At 41.6% G+C, this 22,710-nt stretch overlaps 1 protein-coding gene and 1 long non-coding RNA gene across 3 annotated transcripts; one reads left to right on the forward strand and one right to left on the reverse strand.

Annotated features, from left to right (window-relative positions):
* The first annotated feature begins 12,602 nt into the window (after positions 1 to 12,602).
* Positions 12,603 to 15,634, forward strand: LOC138968163 (uncharacterized). The gene is made up of 3 exons (XR_011456091.1): positions 12,603 to 12,904; positions 14,315 to 14,369; positions 15,357 to 15,634. It is a non-coding gene; the product is annotated as an uncharacterized lncRNA (long non-coding RNA).
* Positions 15,635 to 18,626: 2,992 nt separating this feature from the next.
* Positions 18,627 to 21,113, reverse strand: LOC138969009 (uncharacterized). 2 transcript variants are annotated; one of them, XM_070341697.1, is made up of 4 exons: positions 20,715 to 21,113; positions 20,208 to 20,356; positions 19,070 to 19,161; positions 18,627 to 18,737 (listed from the first exon to the last, which is right to left on the reverse strand). In XM_070341697.1, exons 1-4 carry the CDS (start codon positions 20,801 to 20,803, stop codon positions 18,708 to 18,710), a joined length of 360 nt encoding a protein of 119 aa, XP_070197798.1. In that variant the 5' UTR covers positions 20,804 to 21,113; the 3' UTR covers positions 18,627 to 18,707. The 2 variants fall into 2 exon arrangements, with proteins under 2 accessions (XP_070197798.1, XP_070197799.1); XM_070341698.1 differs by lacking the exon at positions 18,627 to 18,737 and having other exon boundaries at positions 18,973 to 19,161; positions 20,715 to 21,002.
* Positions 21,114 to 22,710: the final 1,597 nt, after the last annotated feature.

The raw sequence follows: 22,710 nt of genomic DNA on the forward strand, positions 1-22,710 counted from the left end.
AGAATCGAGTACCACAAAATAACGCTAGATTAGAGCAGCTTATCCACGATGCTGGTGCCCAAAAACGCGCATACAAGGCTGCAAGGTATCGAAGATTAAACTGTGAGTATTAAAATAGTGCTTTAAATGGTAGTTCTGGGTTAATTTGTACGAAATTGAGACCTCTCTGTATAATTTTCACGGACTTCGGCAGAAAATCGAACGCCACTGTTCACGAGTACACAACAAGACATAAATTACATATTATACATATAGCCTAGGCAATTCTGCTTCAGAATATCTATACTTAATAATGTGATTTGCCACAACGTACCTTCACAGGGCAATTCCTTTGCGAGATAACAATTTTGCTTCCGCGTGCGGGGGAACGAATTGGGTGTTGTTCCTGCGGTGGAAAAAACTAGGCGTGCCACCATCCACGGCGTGAGATATGATATGTTTGGATTAAAAACACGCTCAGAAAGTTAAAACGAAGAGAGGTACAGTAAAGCACAGCGCAATCGCTACCGCGCCAAACAGGCTCGTCACTTTCGCTGCCTTTTGCACTAGCGGCGGACTACGTTCAGTTTCATTCTGTGAGTTCCACAGCTTGACTAAATGTAGTAATTTCGCCTTACGCAACTTGTTTGTGTTTTTTTGTTTGACGGTATTATTAACTGACTGTATTATTATTAAGCAGGTAATACGTCCATAATGTCAAGTACTGTAATCTGCATGTTATGTTCAGCTCCGGCCTTACTTGTAGGCGAACGGTTTGTTATGTCCGTCTGTCTGTTATGTCCTAATGTTGTATAATTATGTCCTGTTTACTTGCCATTTACTTATTTATTATAAATGTTGATGGATGAATGATGATACATTCATGATTGTAGACGGATGCATGTTATTGATTAAAAGCCCCACAATGATGTGCTTGGCAAAAAACAAACAAAAAAACCACACACACACAAAAAACACGTGCATTATCGACCAGTTAAAACCAGCAATCGCAGCGAATAACTGACTCCGATGTGTATGATAGGCAGTGTCCGCTCAATATGAATATATATACACATCGAAGCTTACGATTTGTTCCGGCAACGATTGCTTGTCTCGAGTAATAGCCGAAAACGTGTTTTGCATGAGGAGTGTGGACTGAGTCTTTACGAGATCAACGAGGTCGAATGGGAAAGCTAGAAACCTGATATCGTAACACCTGCTCGGGCCATTAACACTTCCCTACACCTCCCAGTTTCGATTGTCGTGGCGATATTAATTCCATATTATTAATCATTAACAAAACAAAACAAAACAACAACAACAGGGAAACAGAAAGAGGTGGAAGCGAAGGAAGAAGGGACAATCTGTAGGCTTTCTCTGTAAACAATAATACTAATATAAATGGAAGCTTATGAAGCGTAAAACATAGAATAATTCCGAGCTCTCAGCGGTGTACACTATTGTATTAAACTACGAGTAACACTACACTATTCCACAACCCCCTTAAAAATGACAACATTACAACATCTTGCTTTATAGCCCAATAAATAAATACTACATTATTTTGCACATAGGATGAGCATTTTACATAGGGTTATAATAGATACAACACGTCTGGTTTTACATCACAAACAGAAATAATGCATATTTTGCACATTATAGGAACATTACAAATAGGGCTACGAAAGTAAGAGCGACTCAGAGTTGTACATCCATGCAAGGTCTCTGCACACAAAGTTGCAACAAGTTGAACATTATTGTTATTTTCAGGCTCTCACGGTGAAACCCCGATTTAAAATGAGATACACAGGTGTACTTATGGCAGAGTGACCGAAGTCACTGTGGTGACACGGGGTTGGGACATGAATACCGTCTCTGAGTCTGCACGTACAGTTGACCAGTGTCCGTCCGGGCCTGAACTCTAAGTTGACCCTCCGCTTCTGTCCATATTCGTCGCGGGTCACTGACCGCTTTGCCCGGTATCCGCATCAGTCTCATAAATGGCTCTCCCTCTATATAAAGGGGGCCCGGGTAGCTCAGGGAAGCAGTCAACTGCAAGTCAGAAAGAACAATCAAAACAAAAATGGGGCGGTACCAAGCAAAAGTCGACCAGATCGCTGACTACGTCATGCAGACGAATGGCTTTGAGCTATCTATCGAAAAAAACGTGTTCATGGCCTTCACAGGAGTGCAGCTTGTCAAAAGGACATGTTCCATTACCATAAATGGGGTGCAGCTGGTGCCAGCAGATAAAACCAAGTTCTTGGGAGTGACATTCACAAGCTCTCTCAGTTGGGGCCCACACATAGACTCACTCGTGAGAAAAGCTCAACGCTCTCTAAACCTGATAAAGGTTCTGAGCAGAGAGTCGTGGGCAGCCGGAAAACCATTGATCCATCTTGTCCGTGCCCTTGTTCGGTCGCGCCTCAGCTACGGCCAGGAGGCTTTCTTTGCAGCTCCTGACAGTCAGTGGGTAAAGCTTGAAAGAGTAGAAAGAGCCGCTCTCAAAGTGGCGCTGGGGGTCCCCAAATCGGCAGTCTCCACTCTACTTTACCAGGAAGTGGGATGGCTGCCACTGAAAGAGGAATGCCACCTCAGATGTGCACAACTGGCTGTCAGAATACACTGTGTCCCAAACACGGCAGTGGAAGTATTTACCCCAGACATGGGAGATACCGACCACATGCAATACAAAGCTCTTGAATTCAAGACTCATACATACCAAACAGTGCTCCCAATATACAACCATGTGAAGGGCATATGGGAACAGAGTGGCCTGTCCAAGGAAAAGCTGGTTACAGGTGGGACTCTTCCTTACCCTCCATGGCTGCTTGAAACCCCAAATCTGATCATGGACTATGGAGACGGCCTCAAAAAGGCAGAAGACCCATTGCTGCTAGCCACAGTTGTAAAAGAAAAGATCGATCAACGATTTAAAAGCCACCTACAGGTCTTCACAGATGGTTCGATCCTGCAGTCAGGGGAGGCTGGGTGTGCCTTGTCGATTCCTGGACTTGATATAACACGAAAATACAAGCTAAACAAGGGGATCAGCATCTTCTCTGCAGAGTTATTTGCTATCTACATGGCCTGCACACTGATAAACGATCTGCCAACCCCACCTCTGGGGGTGGTCATCCTTACGGACTCAAAATCCTCGTTGCAAGCACTTGCATATGGCACCAAGAACAGAGGAGAGATGCAAACTGAAATTCATTTCTTAGCCCACCAAATTATGACAAAAGGAACAGACTTTTCCCTCATGTGGCTGCCATCCCACACAGGAATCTGGGGAAATGAAATGGCGGACAGAGCAGCAAAAGCAGCGGCTATGTCAACCATGCCAGTGACAGACATTCGGCTCTACTGCCAGGACGCCAAACTGCTGCTAGCCAAGCTAAAAAGAGCATACACCTCCCCTACAATAGGAAAGGGCACCACATCCCACTTCCCCCGAGACCCATGAGCCTGTTGCGTCGCTTGCGCACGGTCAGCAGCCGCATCTACTGGGACAAGGTAGTCTGTCAGTGTGGCAAGACTGGACACCTCACACACGTGTTTGAAGGTTGTGACACTCTCAGGGAAAAGATGTCTAGTCTCATCCGCTACAGAAGGGAGAATGCTCTCAGTCTGGGAGACTTTCTCCGCCCATACCCATCACTCGGAGAGAAACCGATGATGGTCTTGGTCACCAATCTGTTCACCTCAACTGTTGCGAGCTGGTTCTAGTGTGCTTGCAACAGACCCAGCACAGCACAGATCCACTTCTGGAATCTCAAGCTAAATGTGTCCCAAGACACACATTTTGTAGTCCTGGCATCATGAAAGGCAGAGGCCCCAACCTACAGGTTTGCTTCCATATTAAATACGCCTCCAGACACGGGAACTTGGGAGCAGAGGCAACAGCTCCGCTTGAACCTCAGAAACCAAATGTGCCTCCAGACACACAGACCCCTTAGACGGCCGAGGCTGTGGCCTCTAAGGTTCTCTTGTACCAAACCGCCTCCTGACTCTGCATCAGATTGCTTGCGCTGGCATCTGCTTACATAGACCCACATGAAGTCACCACCGAGTGTGTGTGTGTGTGTGTGTGTGTGTGTGCGTGTGTGTGGACATGTGTGGGTGGGTGGGTGTGTGTGTGTGTGTGTGTGTGTGTGTGTGTGTGCATTATAATTGTTGTGTATACTGAGAGTTCGTTCCTGTAAGAGCCTCTGGATTTTTGTAACATTTTTGTTTTGCTTTTGGTTTTTGTTGTAAAGTGTTTATGATTGTGTTCTATTCCGTCAATCCTTGTAATTCAGTACAAATTCCTGTGCTTACGATACCACTAGGTTCGTTACTTACAAGCACAATGCCTACTAATGATGTTTCAAACTACAATTCCTATTTCAAATGGATATCCAAAAGATAGGAGCAAGCAACGCTAACTGAACAGTTTGTTTTTTTCCCCTCGTCTCGAGACCTTACCTTTGTCGCGTGTTTATGTCTTAGGCCTGAGACATTGCACATGTGCTTGACAGCATATCAACTTAAGGCTGACTGGCTTTGTTGACTTCATTGGTGTTATAATTTATTTATTTACTTAGCGTTGTTGTGCGTCCTACTTACCAAACAAAAATCGCGCGTATCTATACCTACGGTTATGTCAACCCTACTTCACACAGGGATAACCACGGATCAGCACTAGCTATCCGATGTTCTCTCGATCGTTTCGGATTTAGCACTAACTGTCCGAGTATTACTACGATCCTATTATCGATTCAAAGTATTCCAAACACCTACGGTTATGCCACCCTTGTCGCATGGGGATAACCACGGATCAGCACAAGGCTATCCGATCTCCTGCGGTTATGCCACCCTTGTCACATGGGGATAACCACGGATCAGCACAAGGCTATCCGATCTCCTGCGGTTATGCCACCCTTGTCACATGGGGATAACCACGGATCAGCACAAGGCTATCCGATCTCCTGCGGTTATGCCACCCTTGTCACATGGGGATAACCACGGATCAGCACAAGGCTATCCGATCTCCTGCGGTTTTATTGCACTTCATTCTAGATCGTTTCGGATTTAGCACTAGCTCTCCGAGTATTATACGATGCTAGGTTCTCCAATATATACGGTTATTTCAACCCTAAATAACATAGGGATAACCACGGATTCGCACTGGCTATCCGATCCCCTGTTTTGTTTTGTATAAACACTTATAGAACGTTTCTAATTTAGCACTGGCTCTCGGTGTACATTACGTTCCTAGTTCAACGTTCTCCGAACGTTATTTTTTTACACAACGGCTCATATATTTTCGCTCCTGCAGATCATGATAATGAAGCCATTTTTGTACGCTAGATAACGGTCAGCACTGACTACCGAACAGCAGAAGCGTAAATGATATTTGTTCTTGCTTCCCCAGCAATTCATGCTGCTGCATAGGTTTTCTCAATTCCGATTTGTTCATTCCTACATGTTAACCCTTCACAAAGTCTCATGATCAGCGCTGGTTACCCACGTGTAATTATAACAATGTTTTAATGTAATTTTTGTTGTTGTCATAATTGCACGAGTAAGCAATTAGGATACAGATGGTTTTAATTCCTTCCAGGATTTTTTTTCTTTTTTTCTTACGGTCATAAGTGGACATTAGGTTAACCACTGGATCCGATGTTTGTCCCATCCATATGATATAACCTTGTATAAGTTTTATTGCAATTATTGACAATGGTTTACTATTCTCATTTAACCTTCCAGCGATACCTAACACGATCGCATTAATTTGTTAAACAATTGTATGTTGTACAGATATTCGTTCTACCTACCAAAGAATGGGGAAAATGTATTATTTACTTTGTATGATTTATGTTGTGTTTTTGTAACCGAGTGCCGAAACACTACGATCACCTCGGGAGGCGAAGTGCAATCAAACAGGATTGAAAATGTTAGGGCTAATTTCTTAGCCCTATAAAAACTGTTATGCAAACCCGAAGGTTTCCATGAACATACAGACAATCGGAAACCACCAGACCCCATCACAAACAGAATCTCACAAACCACGGGTGTTGACTTAAAGGCCAACAACTCGGGTGCAGAGTCTGCTGTGAAAGGAGCGGTAGCCTCCCCTGTCACAATCGCCCCCGTTTGAAATGAACTTTGTCCCGAAGTTCCGAACCGGGGGACCACTGTCCATCCCAAGTTCGCAGAATGGGAACAGCAAGAAAATGTTCAGTGGTCATATTATGCCATTATCTGAACATATCATGCCGAGTCCCATCCCTGCTCGCAAGCGCCAGATGTAACCGAGTGCCGAAACACTACGATCACCTCGGGAGGCGAAGTGCAATCAAACAGGATTGAAAATGTTAGGGCTAATTTCTTAGCCCTATAAAAACTGTTATGCAAACCCGAAGGTTTCCATGAACATACAGACAATCGGAAACCACCAGACCCCATCACAAACAGAATCTCACAAACCACGGGTGTTGACTTAAAGGCCAACAACTCGGGTGCAGAGTCTGCTGTGAAAGGAGCGGTAGCCTCCCCTGTCACATTTTAATGAACCGTTACATTGCAGGACGCTCGATGTTAATTCATTTTATGGCCAAATGTTTCAAAATTCTCCCTATTATTTACTCAAAGTACAATCCTAGGACAGTCATACTGTCTATTTTCAAACCCTATCAGCGAAAGAAAATCCAAATGAAAAACTACATGGCCTTCCTCAAAATCACGCATAACAAGGCTAACTTGTTCGCAACATTCATATGGAACACACAACCAAATTGCAGAACCATTCCCTTACCAATAATTCAATTACAAACATGCTTGCAACACCTTTTTGGATTTTGTTATTTTTGTTTCGTTTTTCCACCATTCAATTTATTGTTGCTATTATTTGATTTACAACGGAACGCAAGGTTACCCCGATTCCAAACGAAAGGTCACCACTTTTAGAATTTAATTTTAATGTTTATAACTATTGTGTTGATTTTGTATGTATTATTGTTTTACTTACGTAAACGTATTACGTCTGTACACCATTATGGTCCACTTCAGTGACCAACCGGCCTATTGAGATACACACCCCATAGTATCTGTATTACATGTGCCCGTGACTCTCATAATGACCTTGTCAGCGACCCTTGTCGCGTCTTCGTGTAATGCGCCAACACTATCTTAGTTACCTCACTCTAGAGAGCCACAGTTGCTCCTTATGACACAATTCGGGCCCCCACAAGGACGTGGCGAGCGACTCAATTGACCCACCGAAATTGCCTGCCCCGGACAATGAACTGATTGACCTAAAGTGCTTCGTTTTCATAAGGAAACACTTATTATCTGTATATATGAATATAGGTGACCTTTCCTTTGACATTTTTCCTTTTTCAACGGAACCTGGCATCCGTCATTGAAATGGTAAACAGAAAAGCTTATTTTCACGGTTCAACCTTGCGTCCTGGTGTATTCTTATAGTGGTTTTAATCTATGTTATATTTAATTAAGTATAACTTATAAATATATATATATACATATGTCCTTTGCTAATTTTTTTGAATATGGATGGACATTACTACACACAATACTAAGTTAGTTGTGTGTAATCAATTCGGAATTTGACCGATTGAAATTAACCTTAAAGTTAAACAATTGTTTATTTAAAAGGTTTGTTGTGTTTTGTTAATGTTATACTGATAAATGTGGTATTATTATTATTTGCTTGGTAATTGTTTTATATAACAATGCCATGGAAAAACGGTTGTTCAATTATGAACTATAAGGTTCTTCTTATACAATCGGTGATCCAAAAGTTTGAGTTACATGTAAGTATTCTGCAATTGGTATACATATAAACCTCCTAATAGGCAATAGTTTGAATAAACCTTTGACGTGTTTAGTTACAACCTAATTCGTAAATGTTATACCTTACAACATATTTAAATTGTGTTCTTTTACTTCTTTTTTTTAATCATTTTTCCCCCTATTATATTGTTTTTAAACCAACGCAATATGTTGACTATAAGCATTATGCTTTGTACTCTATTATTCAATGGCGCCAACGCCTACGTTACAAAATGATTTACAGTACTATATTAAGTTGGATGTGCTTGATGATATTCATGCGGGTGTTGGTTCTTGTATTTGTGTGAAATTAACATGATTTTATATATATATTTTTTTTAATGATCGTTTACTCGGTAGGCTGAATTTGAGTGATTCAGCTAATGTACAATGCTACTAGTATTCAACTGGGCTAAATAATGTCTTGCACATGAAACTCGCGAGTGTATCGTAACCCATATGTATCGTTGCGATTTTTTCCCCATTTTCATCACATATTATTTCTGGAGATCAGTAACGTCTGAGTAGTAGTCGGTTAAAAGTCCAAAGTTAAGCCCTCAGTGCCATTGGCCCGTAAAGCTACCTATTTATGATTTAGGCGCAGAAACCCCTACAATTGATGAACGGGAATTATGGTTGACACATATATTTGGGTAATGATCTCGTATCTACCTCATGATGTGGTGATATAGTAAGATGCCTTTACTGTAAAGCCGTGAGCGAGAGTTTTTGTGAGTGTTAAGCTTAGGCATACAAGAGCACACATTGAAAGAGAAATGCTATATTATCAACTAACCGGGTTGATAAGGATAAAGGTTGCATTTTTGTGTGGTAGTGTTGACATGGTGTTGTTTTTTTTCTGAACGGTAATGGTATATTATTTGGTTCGGTGTGTAAAGAAAATAAATTACTACGATATTTTGTTTATATGATATATTGTTGTTTTTTTGATGACGTATTTGATGATTTTATTGTGCTGTGTACAATAACGTCAAACCTGGCACATGATCCGTTCACCACACCCCCTTAAATCAGTCTACCCCACTCCTAAGTCGGAAAACCACAACATGGTACTTCACACTTTACACGGCAGCCTCGCCGTAACACCCCCTTCACATGGTCAACGTCGACGCTAACCATATACAGCTGGCCTTATCTCTCACGCCAGACCTGGTCCGCATAATGCCACATCATCGGTCTCTACACCGCCCCTCCACTCGAGGGCTATCCACGAAAGACCCCGTCGCCTTATCCGCAGTGTTACGATATCCATCCACTCTACAAACTTAGGTGACCTCCCACAAGGTCACGCCGGCGTCACATTCTGAACACTTGCCTCACTGACGCCGGTCACTACAAACGAACACTGCTGATAAACACTCCGGTCTATGTGAACACTGCACAATACAGAAGTGCACAACAGAGCGTTCAAACAATGACATTTCCTCATTACCATTTCCAGGACAGCGACTACGTATTGGCATCATTCTACGCGTCACGAAAACCTCGAAGGACCTCACTCGCCGGACAATATCTTCCGGACAAGACATCATCATTCAGCGTACCATCTTCAACATCAACCTGTTGTTGGATTTCCGACTTAGTCAAATACGACTCACTGTGTCGTTAACTTTAAAATTTTCCCTCCCCATAGGACCCCCTCAAATTTATCGATCACTTGCCAAGTTTGATATTGATAGTTATGCAATGTATTATATCTTTGATGATAATAATTCTGATAGTAGTTGTTATACCTTAAACAAAACGGAGGACCGTTTTCGCGTAGGGCGGAAGGTACTATTACACGGTGGAAATTAGGATTTTAGAGTTTAAAAAGGATTTAGGTTTTGGAACTTTGTTCACAATGTTGATAACCTATGAGTGTTTGGTATTGAATGATGCGTCGTAGAATTTCCATGTTATTGATGTATAGTTTTATAACGTATTTGAAGTAGTTTCCTTAGTGCAGGAGTTTTGTGTATTTCGAGGAATTTTAACTGTAGCTTCTATGGAGGCTGACAGCAGCCTCGAAACTCTCCCCCCTCACCTTAACCCTATAACCCCTTTTCCTGTTGACCTGATCATTTGTTTCTAGGTTGGCTGTACCTTCTCTGACATCACTAAAGTACTTTGTCGTTGTTTTATTGCGGTCGACATTTCGCGCTGACTAAACTACACGTGCGCTGTGCTTTTCCACAGCTCCCCCCCTCACCTTACCCCTCCCTAACCCTTCCCTGTTGACAAAAATTATTGCTTCTAGGTTGCATGTACCTTTTCTGATATTATTAATTAAGAGACTTGTAGGATCAGCAAAAAGGACTAGTGCTCATGAATATGCATGGCGTATTGATAATGATTATTGTATTGGTTAAATTTACATTGTTCATAAGGGTTGAAGAGAATAATAGGCTGCATAAGTTATGTAATGTTTTGATACATATATTTTTATAGCTTGTTTTTGAAGAAGAAATCGGGAATTCTCTGTGGAATGAAGGGACTATGTTTTAGGCGTATTAACTTGATAAGTAATTTGTTCCTGATATCCTCGTTGTGGCGCGAATCTTCGCTCTCTCTCGTCTTGGTGTTCTCGGTTCGCGGTTCGCCACTCACAGCTCTCAGCCCCGGTCAACGAATAGTCAAGGTATGACGACTTTAACTTTAATAGGATAGGGAAATAGGATGTATACTTTGTATTATGTTGTGAACATTCTTAAAGTAAATTCTTAAATTGTTTCTTTGAATTGTGTGTGGTATGCTTCAAGATTCTTTCTTGTCTAAAGGTTTTGAATGCGAAATGTTAATTTCTCTCTAGTCTAAACCTGTGTGACGTCAGTGTTGTCAGCAATGAGCATACCCGCGTTTGTTTGTAAATTGTCCGTCATCGTTGTACGTATGTGTGTACGCCCACTGTTATACGTTCCATGTGTTTCGGTGGTGGATCGCCAAGACTAACACCCTAGCAAACATGGCAACCAAACGTAACATCTCCAGACACCATGACGACGCCACGCACACACAACAATACGCACAACATACAGGCACACATACAACACACACAACTCTCCCCCACACCCCACACGCGCAACTCCCCGTGCGATAGATGAATGATGATACATTGTAGACGGATGCATGTTATTGATTAAAAGCCCCACAATGATGTGCTTGGCAAAAAAAAAAAAAAAAAAAACACACACAAAAAAACACACGTGCATTCTCGACCAGTTAAAACCAGCAATCGCAGCGAATAACTGACTCCGATGTGTATGATAGGCAGTGTCCGCTCAATATGAATATATATACACATCGAAGCTTACGATTTGTTCCGGCAACGATTGCTTGTCTCGAGTAATAGCCGAAAACGTGTTTTGCATGAGGAGTGTGGACTGAGTCTTTACGAGATCAACGAGGTCGAATGGGAAAGCTAGAAACCTGATATGTGCACTTTCGGATGAACAATGTTTACTGTGTGTGTGTGTGTGTGTGTGTGTGTGTGTGTGTGTGTGTGTGTGCGTGTGTGTGTGTGTGTGTGTGTGCGTGTGTGTGGACATGTGTGTGTGTGTGTGTGTGTGTGTGTGTGTGTGTGTATGTGTGTGTGTGTGTGTGCATTATAATTGTTGTGTATACTGAGAGTTCGTTCCTGTAAGAGCCTCTGGATTTTTGTAACATTTATGTTTTGTTTTTGGTTTTTGTTGTAAAGTGTTTATGATTGTGTTCTATTCCGTCAATGGCGTCATTCTGGTAATGATGTTGTTATTGCTTTTGTAAAGCGCTTTGTGTGTTCGAAAGCGCTATAGAAATCACCATTATTATTATTATTATTATTATTATTATTATTATATCGTAACACCTGCTCGGGCCATTAACACTTCCCTACACCTCCCAGTTTCGATTGTCGTGGCGATATTAATTCCATATTATTAATCATTAACAAAACAAAACAAAACAACAACAACAGGGAAACAGAAAGAGGTGGAAGCGAAGGAAGAAGGGACAATCTGTAGGCTTTCTCTGTAAACAATAATACTAATATAAATGGAAGCTTATGAAGCGTAAAACATAGAATAATTCCGAGCTCTCAGCGGTGTACACTATTGTATTAAACTACGAGTAACACTACACTATTCCACAACCCCCTTAAAAATGACAACATTACAACATCTTGCTTTATAGCCCAATAAATAAATACTACATTATTTTGCACATAGGATGAGCATTTTACATAGGGTTATAATAGATACAACACGTCTGGTTTTACATCACAAACAGAAATAATGCATATTTTGCACATTATAGGAACATTACAAATAGGGCTACGAAAGTAAGAGCGACTCAGAGTTGTACATCCATGCAAGGTCTCTGCACACAAAGTTGCAACAAGTTGAACATTATTGTTATTTTCAGGCTCTCACGGTGAAACCCCGATTTAAAATGAGATACACAGGTGTACTTATGGCAGAGTGACCGAAGTCACTGTGGTGACACGGGGTTGGGACATGAATACCGTCTCTGAGTCTGCACGTACAGTTGACCAGTGTCCGTCCGGGCCTGAACTCTAAGTTGACCCTCCGCTTCTGTCCATATTCGTCGCGGGTCACTGACCGCTTTGCCCGGTATCCGCATCAGTCTCATAAATGGCTCTCCCTCTATATAAAGGGGGCCCGGGTGCGAAATTTTTTTTCACACGTCAGTTGCGGGCTTTCAATCCCGAAGGCTGGTTCCGAGTAACTACGAACGTAATCGGAAGTTCCGATGTTTACCAAGTCAGAGAGCCGAGTCGAACACTATCCTTGCGTCATCCAGTGAGATACTGTACAGATCTCTGCGTCATCTTTGACTTTGCAAGCAGCTTCGGATATTTCAAAACAACGTTTTTGCCCCAAAAAAGATTGTGGGCTCTTTTTTTTTCCTCCTCAAGTTATTTTGGACGTTGAGCGTGGTTTGTCAGACCTATAGCGTTTCGGTTTTTAGTCAAGTTACAAAATGGCAGTCCAAGGCAAGGAGCGAAGGTGATCAATTCGGAAAGAATCTCCAATGATGTTTGCTAATGCGAGAGAATTGGGACGGGCGAACCATTGCATATTAACCAGAGGTAAGTTTCCATGTTTCGTTTTATACTTAGAGTGGGTCTTTGCGAGTATGTGTTGCAGCATGTGTCACTCCGCTCACTGTCACTGACAGTCACTGAGTGTCAGTCTCTGACAACAACATTGGATGCATGTACCTGTACGTGTATGTTTGTATCCTTGCCTTACGTCAGGTACGAAGATAGTTGCCCTGTACAGGGATTTCCTCATTAATGTGGAGAAGAAGAAGAGTACCACTGCCACGTTTTTGCAACCTCTTTTTGACCCAATTCGAGATGCATGCGTCATAATATAAGATTGAATCCAACTTCCAAGACAGTGAATAAACAAGTCGCGTAAGGCGAAAATACAATATTTAGTCAAGTAGCTGTCGAACTCACAGAATGAAACTGAACGCAATGCAACGCAGCAAGACCGTATACTCGTGGTCCACCGCTCACGGCATAGGCAGTGAAATTGACAAGAAGAGCGGGGTAGTGGTTACGCTATGCTGCATAGCACGCTTTTCTGTACCTCTCTTCGTTTTAACTTTCTGAGCGTGTTTTTAATCCAAACATATCATATCTATATATTTTTTGAATCAGGAACCGACAAGGAATAAGATGAAAGTGTTTTTAAATTGATTTCGAAAAAAAAATTTTGATAATAATTTTTATATATTTAATTTTCAGAGCTTGTTTTTAATCCGAATATAACATATTTATATGTTTTTGGAATCAGCAAATGATGGAGAATAAGATAAACGTAAATTTGGATCGTTTTATAAATTTTTTTTTTTTTTACAATTTTCAGATTTTTAATGACCAAAGTCATTAATTAATTTTTAAGCCACCAAGCTGAAATGCAATACCGAACCCCGGGCTTCGTCGAAGAGTACTTGACCAAAATTTGAACCAATTTGGTTGAAAAATGAGGGCGTGACAGTGCCGCCTCAACTTTCACGAAAAGCCGGATATGACGTCATCAAAGACATTTATCAAAAAAATGAAAAAAACGTATGGGGATTTCATACCCAGGAACTCTCATGTCAAATTTCATAAAGATCGGTCCAGTAGTTTAGTCTGAATCGCTCTACACACACACACACACACACACACGCACACACATACACCATACCCTCGTTTCGATTCCCCCTCGATGTTAAAATATTTAGTCAAAACTTGACTAAATATAAAAATCAAAGCTAGTGCTGGTCAACTGTTTTAATGCTAGAATTAAAAATAGATAACCTTCTCGGAATATAATTGCAAGCAGGTTGGAGGCTAGTTCAAGAATCAAATTGCTGACTTACCCAGGCTGGCTGGTTACAGTGCGTTTCTTTGAAAGGCAATCAATGGTTCTACTGCTCTGCTAGTACTCACCATTATGAAAGTGATGTTCCCATGATTGGTACTTCATCTATTATTTTATTGCAGGTCTCCTCTCAGCTGAAAAAGCCAACCGATTGCTGCATGGCCAGCGACGAATCAGGTAAAAGGTTTTATTATGTACAACTGTCAGTGTCAGTGTTATGACATACCGTGTGTTTTTTCCTTCCCCTCTCTCTCATTCTCAAGTTCTGGTCAGAATAACTCATGTGGAGGTGTGGGTGTGTGACTGTGAGCAAGACTGTGAGAGAGTGGTGGTTTTTTTTATAATTCAGGTTCAGGGATAATAATAAAATAATGAACACCTACTGACTTAGACTCCAAACCGCAAGCTCTTAGCCTTATTTCACCAGTATGGTGATCACTTCCTCCCGTATTGGAACCATTACTAATATACTAGAAGCGCATGACTTTCAGTGTGTATGTTTGATTAAAAAAAAATGCATTGCAGTAAACACTGTCACTGTCAGGATATAATTATCTCAATGAAACTGTGTGTCAAGTTCTATTATTATTTTCCTTTTTTGAGTATGTATAACATGTATATTATGCATGTGTGTAGAGCACAGAGAGCGTAAAACTTTAAAAGAAAAATAATAATAGAACTTGACACATGATTCCTATGATAATGTAGGACAGTGGCATTGATATCTTTCTAGAATAATATGTCGTTTTACATTCAGTGAAATTTTGACTGAATTAGTGAACTGAATGTATTCAAATATGGTGACAGACATGTATACAATGTAGACAAGTTAAAGTTGTATGTGTGTACATCACTACATGTTCTGTAGCTTACAAGTTACACTGAAAACAGCCTTGACTATAATGGAAATCCACTTAATCACTGTCTTTGGGGTTCCAACAAAAATCAGACGCAGTAGGGGGGGGGGGGGGGGGGGAGTCGGGGGATTTTATTTGAACTTGTCTACCAGGGAAAAAAAATGTTTAAGCTCTTGGCATTTATGTGGGTTTAGTGTGTGTATGTGTGTCAGTTACAAACAGTACACAACTTATTCCTTTATACTCATACTTAGACTTGTTCTTGTCGTTGTGTTTAAGATCCGTTCCTTTCTCATTCATTTGTCAGTAGTGACTGAAGATGACGAAGACCTGGCCAGTGAATGTGGATGAAAAGCAGTGCTATCCAAGTCCAGCTATGATCGATGGGGAAACTACAGCAACAGCCGCAGAGGATCACCGGACAAAAAGAACTGTTTCCCAGTATTGTAAATGTCCACTCAGTATTGGTTGTATTGAGCATTACAACTTGTTGCTATTGTACATTTTTGTCAATGTTTTAAAGGCCCGCTACGCCTCACAGGGCCGGACTAGGCTAAGAGGAGGGGTGGGGGGGGGGGGGGGATGTTCCCCTTGGCGGGGTCAAGGGGCAGAGCCCCTATATTGTGGGGGTCAGGGGGTTTCGCCCCCTGAAGCTGATGGGTAGGTCATATTCTGAGATAGGAAAATGGTCGCTCCTTGCATGAAACGGCATAAAATAAACAATCATAAAAAATGTTTTAAATAAGTGAGGTGCATGTTTAGGCTAGGGGGGGGGGGGGGGGGGGTTGCGCAACCCCCATACCCCCCCCCCCCCCCCCCGGTAGTCCGGCCCTGCCTCATTTAAAAAGTTGTCCTATCGTTTTGAACTGAGCGCTGTCATTGTCCCATAAGAACTCCATTCCTTTGGACGGTGCAATATTCTATATTTTTCTCTCAAGATACACATTTTCAAAAAGAGACCGAGCGCTGAACTGAAGTTGTGCAGTGCGGATCTTGCGTTTTTGGGAATTCCAAACCGTTTGTGATCTGAGCTGTTTGGGTACACCTGTCTGCAGCACATTCAAGTTAGGAGTACGGGAGACAACTCCAACTGACCATAAGTCTTGCGTCTGCTTTTGTTTTCAGTTCAAGACATTTTGACGAAGCGCATTGAATTATGCCACCGAAATAAAACTAAGGCCTGTCCACTTACAAAAACTGCTGGGTCAAAGTTCAGTAAATCTTACATTTTCTCAAAGGTACTGTCAAATCCAGGTGCACAGAGCCCCTGGGGCTTTTAGTCATACCTCAGGCAGCTATCCGTTAGAAGAACTACCAAGTTTCATTGACTTGCACCCAAAGAGTCAAGAACTGCGATTTTTTTACGAATTAATTTCGTACTCAGACCCGGCTGGTCTTGACCTATTTTTGGATCTAAATTTAGATCAGGTAGATCACCACATCATGCACAAAAAGACACGTCACTAGCAAACTATGTCAGACGTCATCATGAGTTTGTGTAAAACAAAATGGATGCCGGAATCACTCAGTTGAATCGAACTCCGACCAAACACCACGTAATAACTAGGTTAATTTATGCACTCGCGTGAACAAGAAACTGTCGAGCTTCACAGATGTCGTCATTGGGTAGTTTTGGGTTTGTTTTACTACCATAGGAGGATTTTTGAACTGTAAATGCACTCAGCTGCGACAAAAACACAAAACGAAGGCTGTGAGCTGCACTGTGCCTTTAAGGAAATGTGCGGCAGTAAAATTGAATTCGGAAAATACATGGAATAACCTGGTTTTCTGCATAAAAATAAATAAAACAATTGTGAATACTTCTTCTGCGTTCGTGGGCTGAAACTCCCATGTACACTCATGTTTTTGCATGAGTGGATTTTTACGTGTATGATCCTTTTTACCCCGCCATTTAGGCAGCCCTGGAAAGGCTTGCAAGAGACAGACAAAAGTGGAGGTCCTTTGTCGCTGCCCTACACGCCACCAGGCGTGAAAGGCAGTAAGTAAGTAAGTATTTAGGCAGCCATACGCCGCTTTCTGAGAATTGTGAATACTGATCGACGTAGAGTGCCGTTGGAAACAGTCGTTACATTGGATTTCTAGGAAACTGTTTAACAGCGACATCATACATCAGAAATTCCTAATATTTGGCACAAAGATACACATGTATCAATCTACAATCATATAGAACGATTTTTGACAACAGACTACAGTTGAATTTTGATATCTTTTGTCATGAGGATGAACAAATTTCTTACTGCATATTCATTACAATAATGAATTTAAATTCAACTGTAGTTTTTAACAAAAAACATGTTCTTTATGATTGTAGATATAATACATGTGTATCCTTAAATATTATGAATTTCTGATGTATGATGTTGCTGTAAAGCTGTTTTCTAGAAATCCCATATGGCGCTGTTAATGCTAGATTCCATAGCAACAGCAGTCTATATCTATCCACAATGTTTTCATTCATTTTAATAAGTCACTTCAAGAATTAACCAGAAAACCAAGTTATTCCTTGACTATTCTTCAAGTTTAAAGGCACAATGCAGCTCACAGCCTTCGTTTTGCGTTTTTCTTGCAGTTGAGTGCATTTACAGTTCAAAAATCCTCCTATGGTAGTAAAACAAACCCAAAACTACCCAACGACGACATCTGTGAAGCTCGACAGTTTCTTGTTCACGCGAGTGCATAAATTAACCTAGTTATTACGTGGTGTTTGGTCTGAGTTCGATTCAAGTGAGTGATTCCGGCCTCCATTTTGTTTTACACAAACTCATGATGATGTCTGACATAGTTTGCAGTGACGTGTCTTTTTGTGCATGATGTGGTGATCTACCTGATCTAAATTTAGATCCAAAAATAGGTCAAGACCAGCCTTGACAGAGTCCGAAATTAATTCTTAAAAAAATCGCAGTTCTTGACTCTTTGGGTGCAAGTCAATGAAACTTGGAAGTTCTAACGGATAGCTGCCTGAGGTATGACTAAAAGCCCCAGGGGATCCGTGCACCTGGATTTGACAAGTTCAGTACCCTTAAGTTTGGTAATTTTACTGCCGCACATTGCCTTAAGTCATAAATAAAGGGTTCCAGTAACATACCATTCTTCTTTATTGATTATGAACTTTGGAAGGTTAGATTTTGGAATCAGTTTTTTTTTAATATTTCCTTGATGTGTTGCAATAAGATCAACCGTCTGCTTGGACATATACTAAAGATCCACTACCTGGCTGCTGTCTACGGAAAATCGATTAATTCATAGACAAATATGCCTTACAGGGAAGCAGCTAGCCAGTTGACTGTACGTGTGTTTGTGTAGAGGTGTTCTTATTGCATGTTCAAGCCAGGACAGATGGTGACCTGAAACATTTACACATTACACATGTATGCAGGACTGCTCCTTTAAGCTTAGGTGCAAGTGTGATGATATAATTATTTGTTTGACTGATTATGGGCATTAAAATAAAACTGCAAAAAGAATACTTACACTTGAGATCTGATTTTGTGCGTGTCTGTGCGCATGAGGGTGTGTGTGGGCCATTTGACATACTTGCAGAAGAAACCAACAGAGGTAACTGATAAACTGCATTTATTAACACAAAGAGGTAAACAAAGTGAGTTCACACATTTCACAAAAGTAAGAAAAGGCAGTCTCACATGTGTGATAGTCTAGGAATACCAATGCATTCACAATATTTAGTACTCGCATGAATGGCCCAAGAAAACTATAGGCTGAGAATGCAAGTTCTAATTTGGCACATTTGTACATGTAGCTGCATCCACTAGACATATATCCATCTTACAATAAAAAAAACTAGTGGTTAGGACATGGGCCTGAAAATCTCAAGGTCCTAGGTTCGAATCTCTGCAGAGGCATTTACTTTTTCCCCTTAGTTAAAATAAAAATGCTCAATCGAGAGAGAGCAACCGTAAAGTTACCAGCGTAAAAGTAAAGTGTTGAATGCAGCTGTAAAGGTCATGCCAGCAGTGTGGGTCAGTTCTGGTAGCTCTGTCAGCACAGAATGGACTGAATCTGATCATCATCCTCAGCAAAGCCAGGCACCACTCTGCAAGCTGCCTGCACGTCATATCTCGGCACCTCACTTCCTGGAAAATAAAGAAAATGTATTACTGAGCACATTCAGACTTTGCTGTGCGCTGATGGGGATATGTTTTTGGTATTGAGAAGAGGGTGTGTGGTGGGGGTGCCGGAAGGTAGGTAGGAAGTAATACATGTACTTGTTCTTCACACAATCAGTGGGATGAAGAATGGTGTGGGTGATACTGACAGTGACAACTATTAACTAAACTGTAAACATTGTTCTGTAATATTACAGGTGCCATCATTCCTTCCTGTGAAAACCATTTATTTATATACTTTCATCATTAAAATTAAAAAGAATCTTTCATCATTAAAATTAAAAAGACTTCCTCACAAGAACCTTTCTAACGACATGATATCTTGTTATGCTGCTGATGTGAGCGGTTTTTCTGGAATGTGATGGAAATTTACCATTTTTTTAATTGACAGCATGAGCCCTCATCCCACACACATTCCCTATTTAGCGTTGACACCTTACAGTTTTGTTGAGAAATGTGATGTGAAGTCATTCAGAAAATTCTAACACTGCGCAGGGGCAGTCAGGGTGTTGATACGTTTTACTATATTATATAACTCTTATTCCATGTAAACATTTTTTAAAAAAACTATAAAAAAAAACTGGCCAGATCTGTGATTGTGAACCAAGGAAAGGACTGACTGTATTTAAAATAATTCCAGTAATGAGTAAATCTTTCATTCTAGCTATTTCATGTTTTACTTTCTTGCATCACAATAGTTCAAATCAATGTTCATACAAACAGCATAATGCACTTTATGAGTATAGGGTTGCAACAAACTTTAAGATGGGAAGGAGAGAGAAAATAAAGATATTTGTACCATTATGTATACAAAGTACATCATACCAATTAGTGAATTACCATGCACAGTATTACTATGCATCTTCAAATGTATGAATAATTTCATCTACAAAGTACTTGTAAATGTAATACAATTTACAAAGAACAAAAGACTGCTGAATGATCTACATCAGTACATGCATGTTTATAGCTACAGACTACCATCACCAATACCTTATAAATGTGTAACTTACTCTTCAGGGGTAGTCTGTAATGTAAAGCACCATGCCAAGTCATCCTGATACCTCTCCAGTACATGTATCCATGTTTAAAGGTAAACTGTTGGAACTGAAAGACAGGAGCTGTATGAATGATGCACATCACCTCTGGTTTCTCGGGAGGCCTGAAAAAAACCATAACAATATTAACATGTCTTGAAAATGAAATAAGTACTATTTCAACTTCACTATCAGAGCCAAATCACTCACTAATTCAGTAATTGTTTTGTTTATTCTTTTACAACCATAGTTCATACACTGATACAGCAACATTTGATTCTGTGCATATAGATTAAAGATCAAGCATTTTCTAAACTTGAGTAAAAAAAATAAGAACACAACAAGCACACACTCTGTGACTCACAGTCACACCCAGTTACTCAGTAACACACACATGACATACACAACAGATGAATCTTGCTCAGTTCTACAAAGGCCACGTTTGCAATGGTCATGTCTTGGATTTTAAAAACAATAACTTACTGCTGGTTGATCCAAACCGATGATTGACAATCAGTGAGAGGAAAATGTCCGAGGCTGAGGATACTGCCTGTGGTGGGAGGGCGTTCCATTCGCCAATGGTGCGAGGAAAGACAGACTGCTGTCTGTATGATGTTCTGCAGGCTGGGAGTTTATGAGCCTCAGCAGCATGGATTGAGCGAGTGCTGAGTGCATTCTTTTCGCTCTATCCTATTAATTCACACATTGACCCTGCAGCAGTGACGATCATTTTTTCTAGATTGCAATCGGCAAAGTTCGTAGCTCGGATTGCAGTCATTCCAGCGCTACCGTGTACTGGGTCAGCGAGACACGAACGACAACTCAAATCGATAAGCATCCGAACACATCGGAACTTCCGTTTACGTTCGTAGCTACTCGGAAATAGCCTTCGGGATTGAAAGCCCGCAACTGACGTGTGAAAAAAAATTTCGCGGCCCGGGTAGCTCAGGGAAGCAGTCAACTGCAAGTCAGAAAGAACAATCAAAACAAAAATGGGGCGGTACCAAGCAAAAGTCGACCAGATCGCTGGCTTTGAGCTATCTATCGAAAAAAACGTGTTCATGGCCTTCACAGGAGTGCAGCTTGTCAAAAGGACATGTTCCATTACCATAAATGGGGTGCAGCTGGTGCCAGCAGATAAAACCAAGTTCTTGGGAGTGACATTCACAAGCTCTCTCAGTTGGGGCCCACACATAAACTCACTTGTGAGAAAAGCTCAACGCTCTCTAAACCTGATTAAGGTTCTGAGCAGAGAGTCGTGGGCAGCTGGTAAACCATTGATCCATCTTGTCCGTGCCCTTGTTCGGTCGCGCCTCAGCTACGGCCAGGAGGCTTTCTTTGCAGCTCCTGACAGTCAGTGGGTAAAGCTTGAAAGAGTAGAGAGAGCCGCTCTCAAAGTGGCGCTGGGGGTCCCCAGATCGGCAGTCTCCACTCTACTTTACCAGGAAGTGGGATGGCTGCCACTGAAAGAGGAATGCCACCTCAGATGTGCACAACTGGCTGTCAGAATACACTGTGTCCCAAACACGGCAGTGGAAGTATTTACCCCAGACATGGGAGATACCGACCACATGCAATACAAAGCTCTTGAATTCAAGACTCATACATACCAAACAGTGCTCCCAATATACAACCATGTGAAGGGCATATGGGAACAGAGTGGCCTGTCCAAGGAAAAGCTGGTTACAGGTGGGACTCTTCCTTACCCTCCATGGCTGCTTGAAACCCCAAATCTGATCATGGACTATGGAGACGGCCTCAAAAAGGCAGAAGACCCATTGCTGCTAGCCACAGTTGCAAAAGAAAAGATCGATCAACGATTTAAAAGCCACCTACAGGTCTTCACAGATGGTTCGATCCTGCAGTCAGGGGAGGCTGGGTGTGCCTTGTCGATTCCTGGACTTGATATAACACGAAAATACAAGCTAAACAAGGGGATCAGCATCTTCTCTGCAGAGTTATTTGCTATCTTAATGGCCTGCACACTGATAAACGATCTGCCTACCCCACCTCTGGGGGTGGTCATCCTTACGGACTCAAAATCCTCGTTGCAAGCACTTGCATATGGCACCAAGAACAGAGGAGAGATGCAAACTGAAATTCATTTCTTAGCCCACCAAATTATGACAAAAGGAACAGACTTTTCCCTCATGTGGCTGCCATCCCACACAGGAATCTGGGGAAATGAAATGGCGGACAGAGCAGCAAAAGCAGCGGCTATGTCAACCATGCCAGTGACAGACATTCGGCTCTACTGCCAGGACGCCAAACTGCTGCTAGCCAAGCTAAAAAGAGCATACACCTCCCCTACAATAGGAAAGGGCACCACATCCCACTTCCCCCGAGACCCATGAGCCTGTTGCGTCGCTTGCGCACGGTCAGCAGCCGCATCTACTGGGACAAGGTAGTCTGTCAGTGTGGCAAGACTGGACACCTCACACACGTGTTTGAAGGTTGTGACACTCTCAGGGAAAAGATG

Source organism: Littorina saxatilis, linkage group LG6 (assembly GCF_037325665.1).
Source record: "Littorina saxatilis isolate snail1 linkage group LG6, US_GU_Lsax_2.0, whole genome shotgun sequence".
NCBI classification, from domain to species: domain Eukaryota; kingdom Metazoa; phylum Mollusca; class Gastropoda; order Littorinimorpha; family Littorinidae; genus Littorina; species Littorina saxatilis.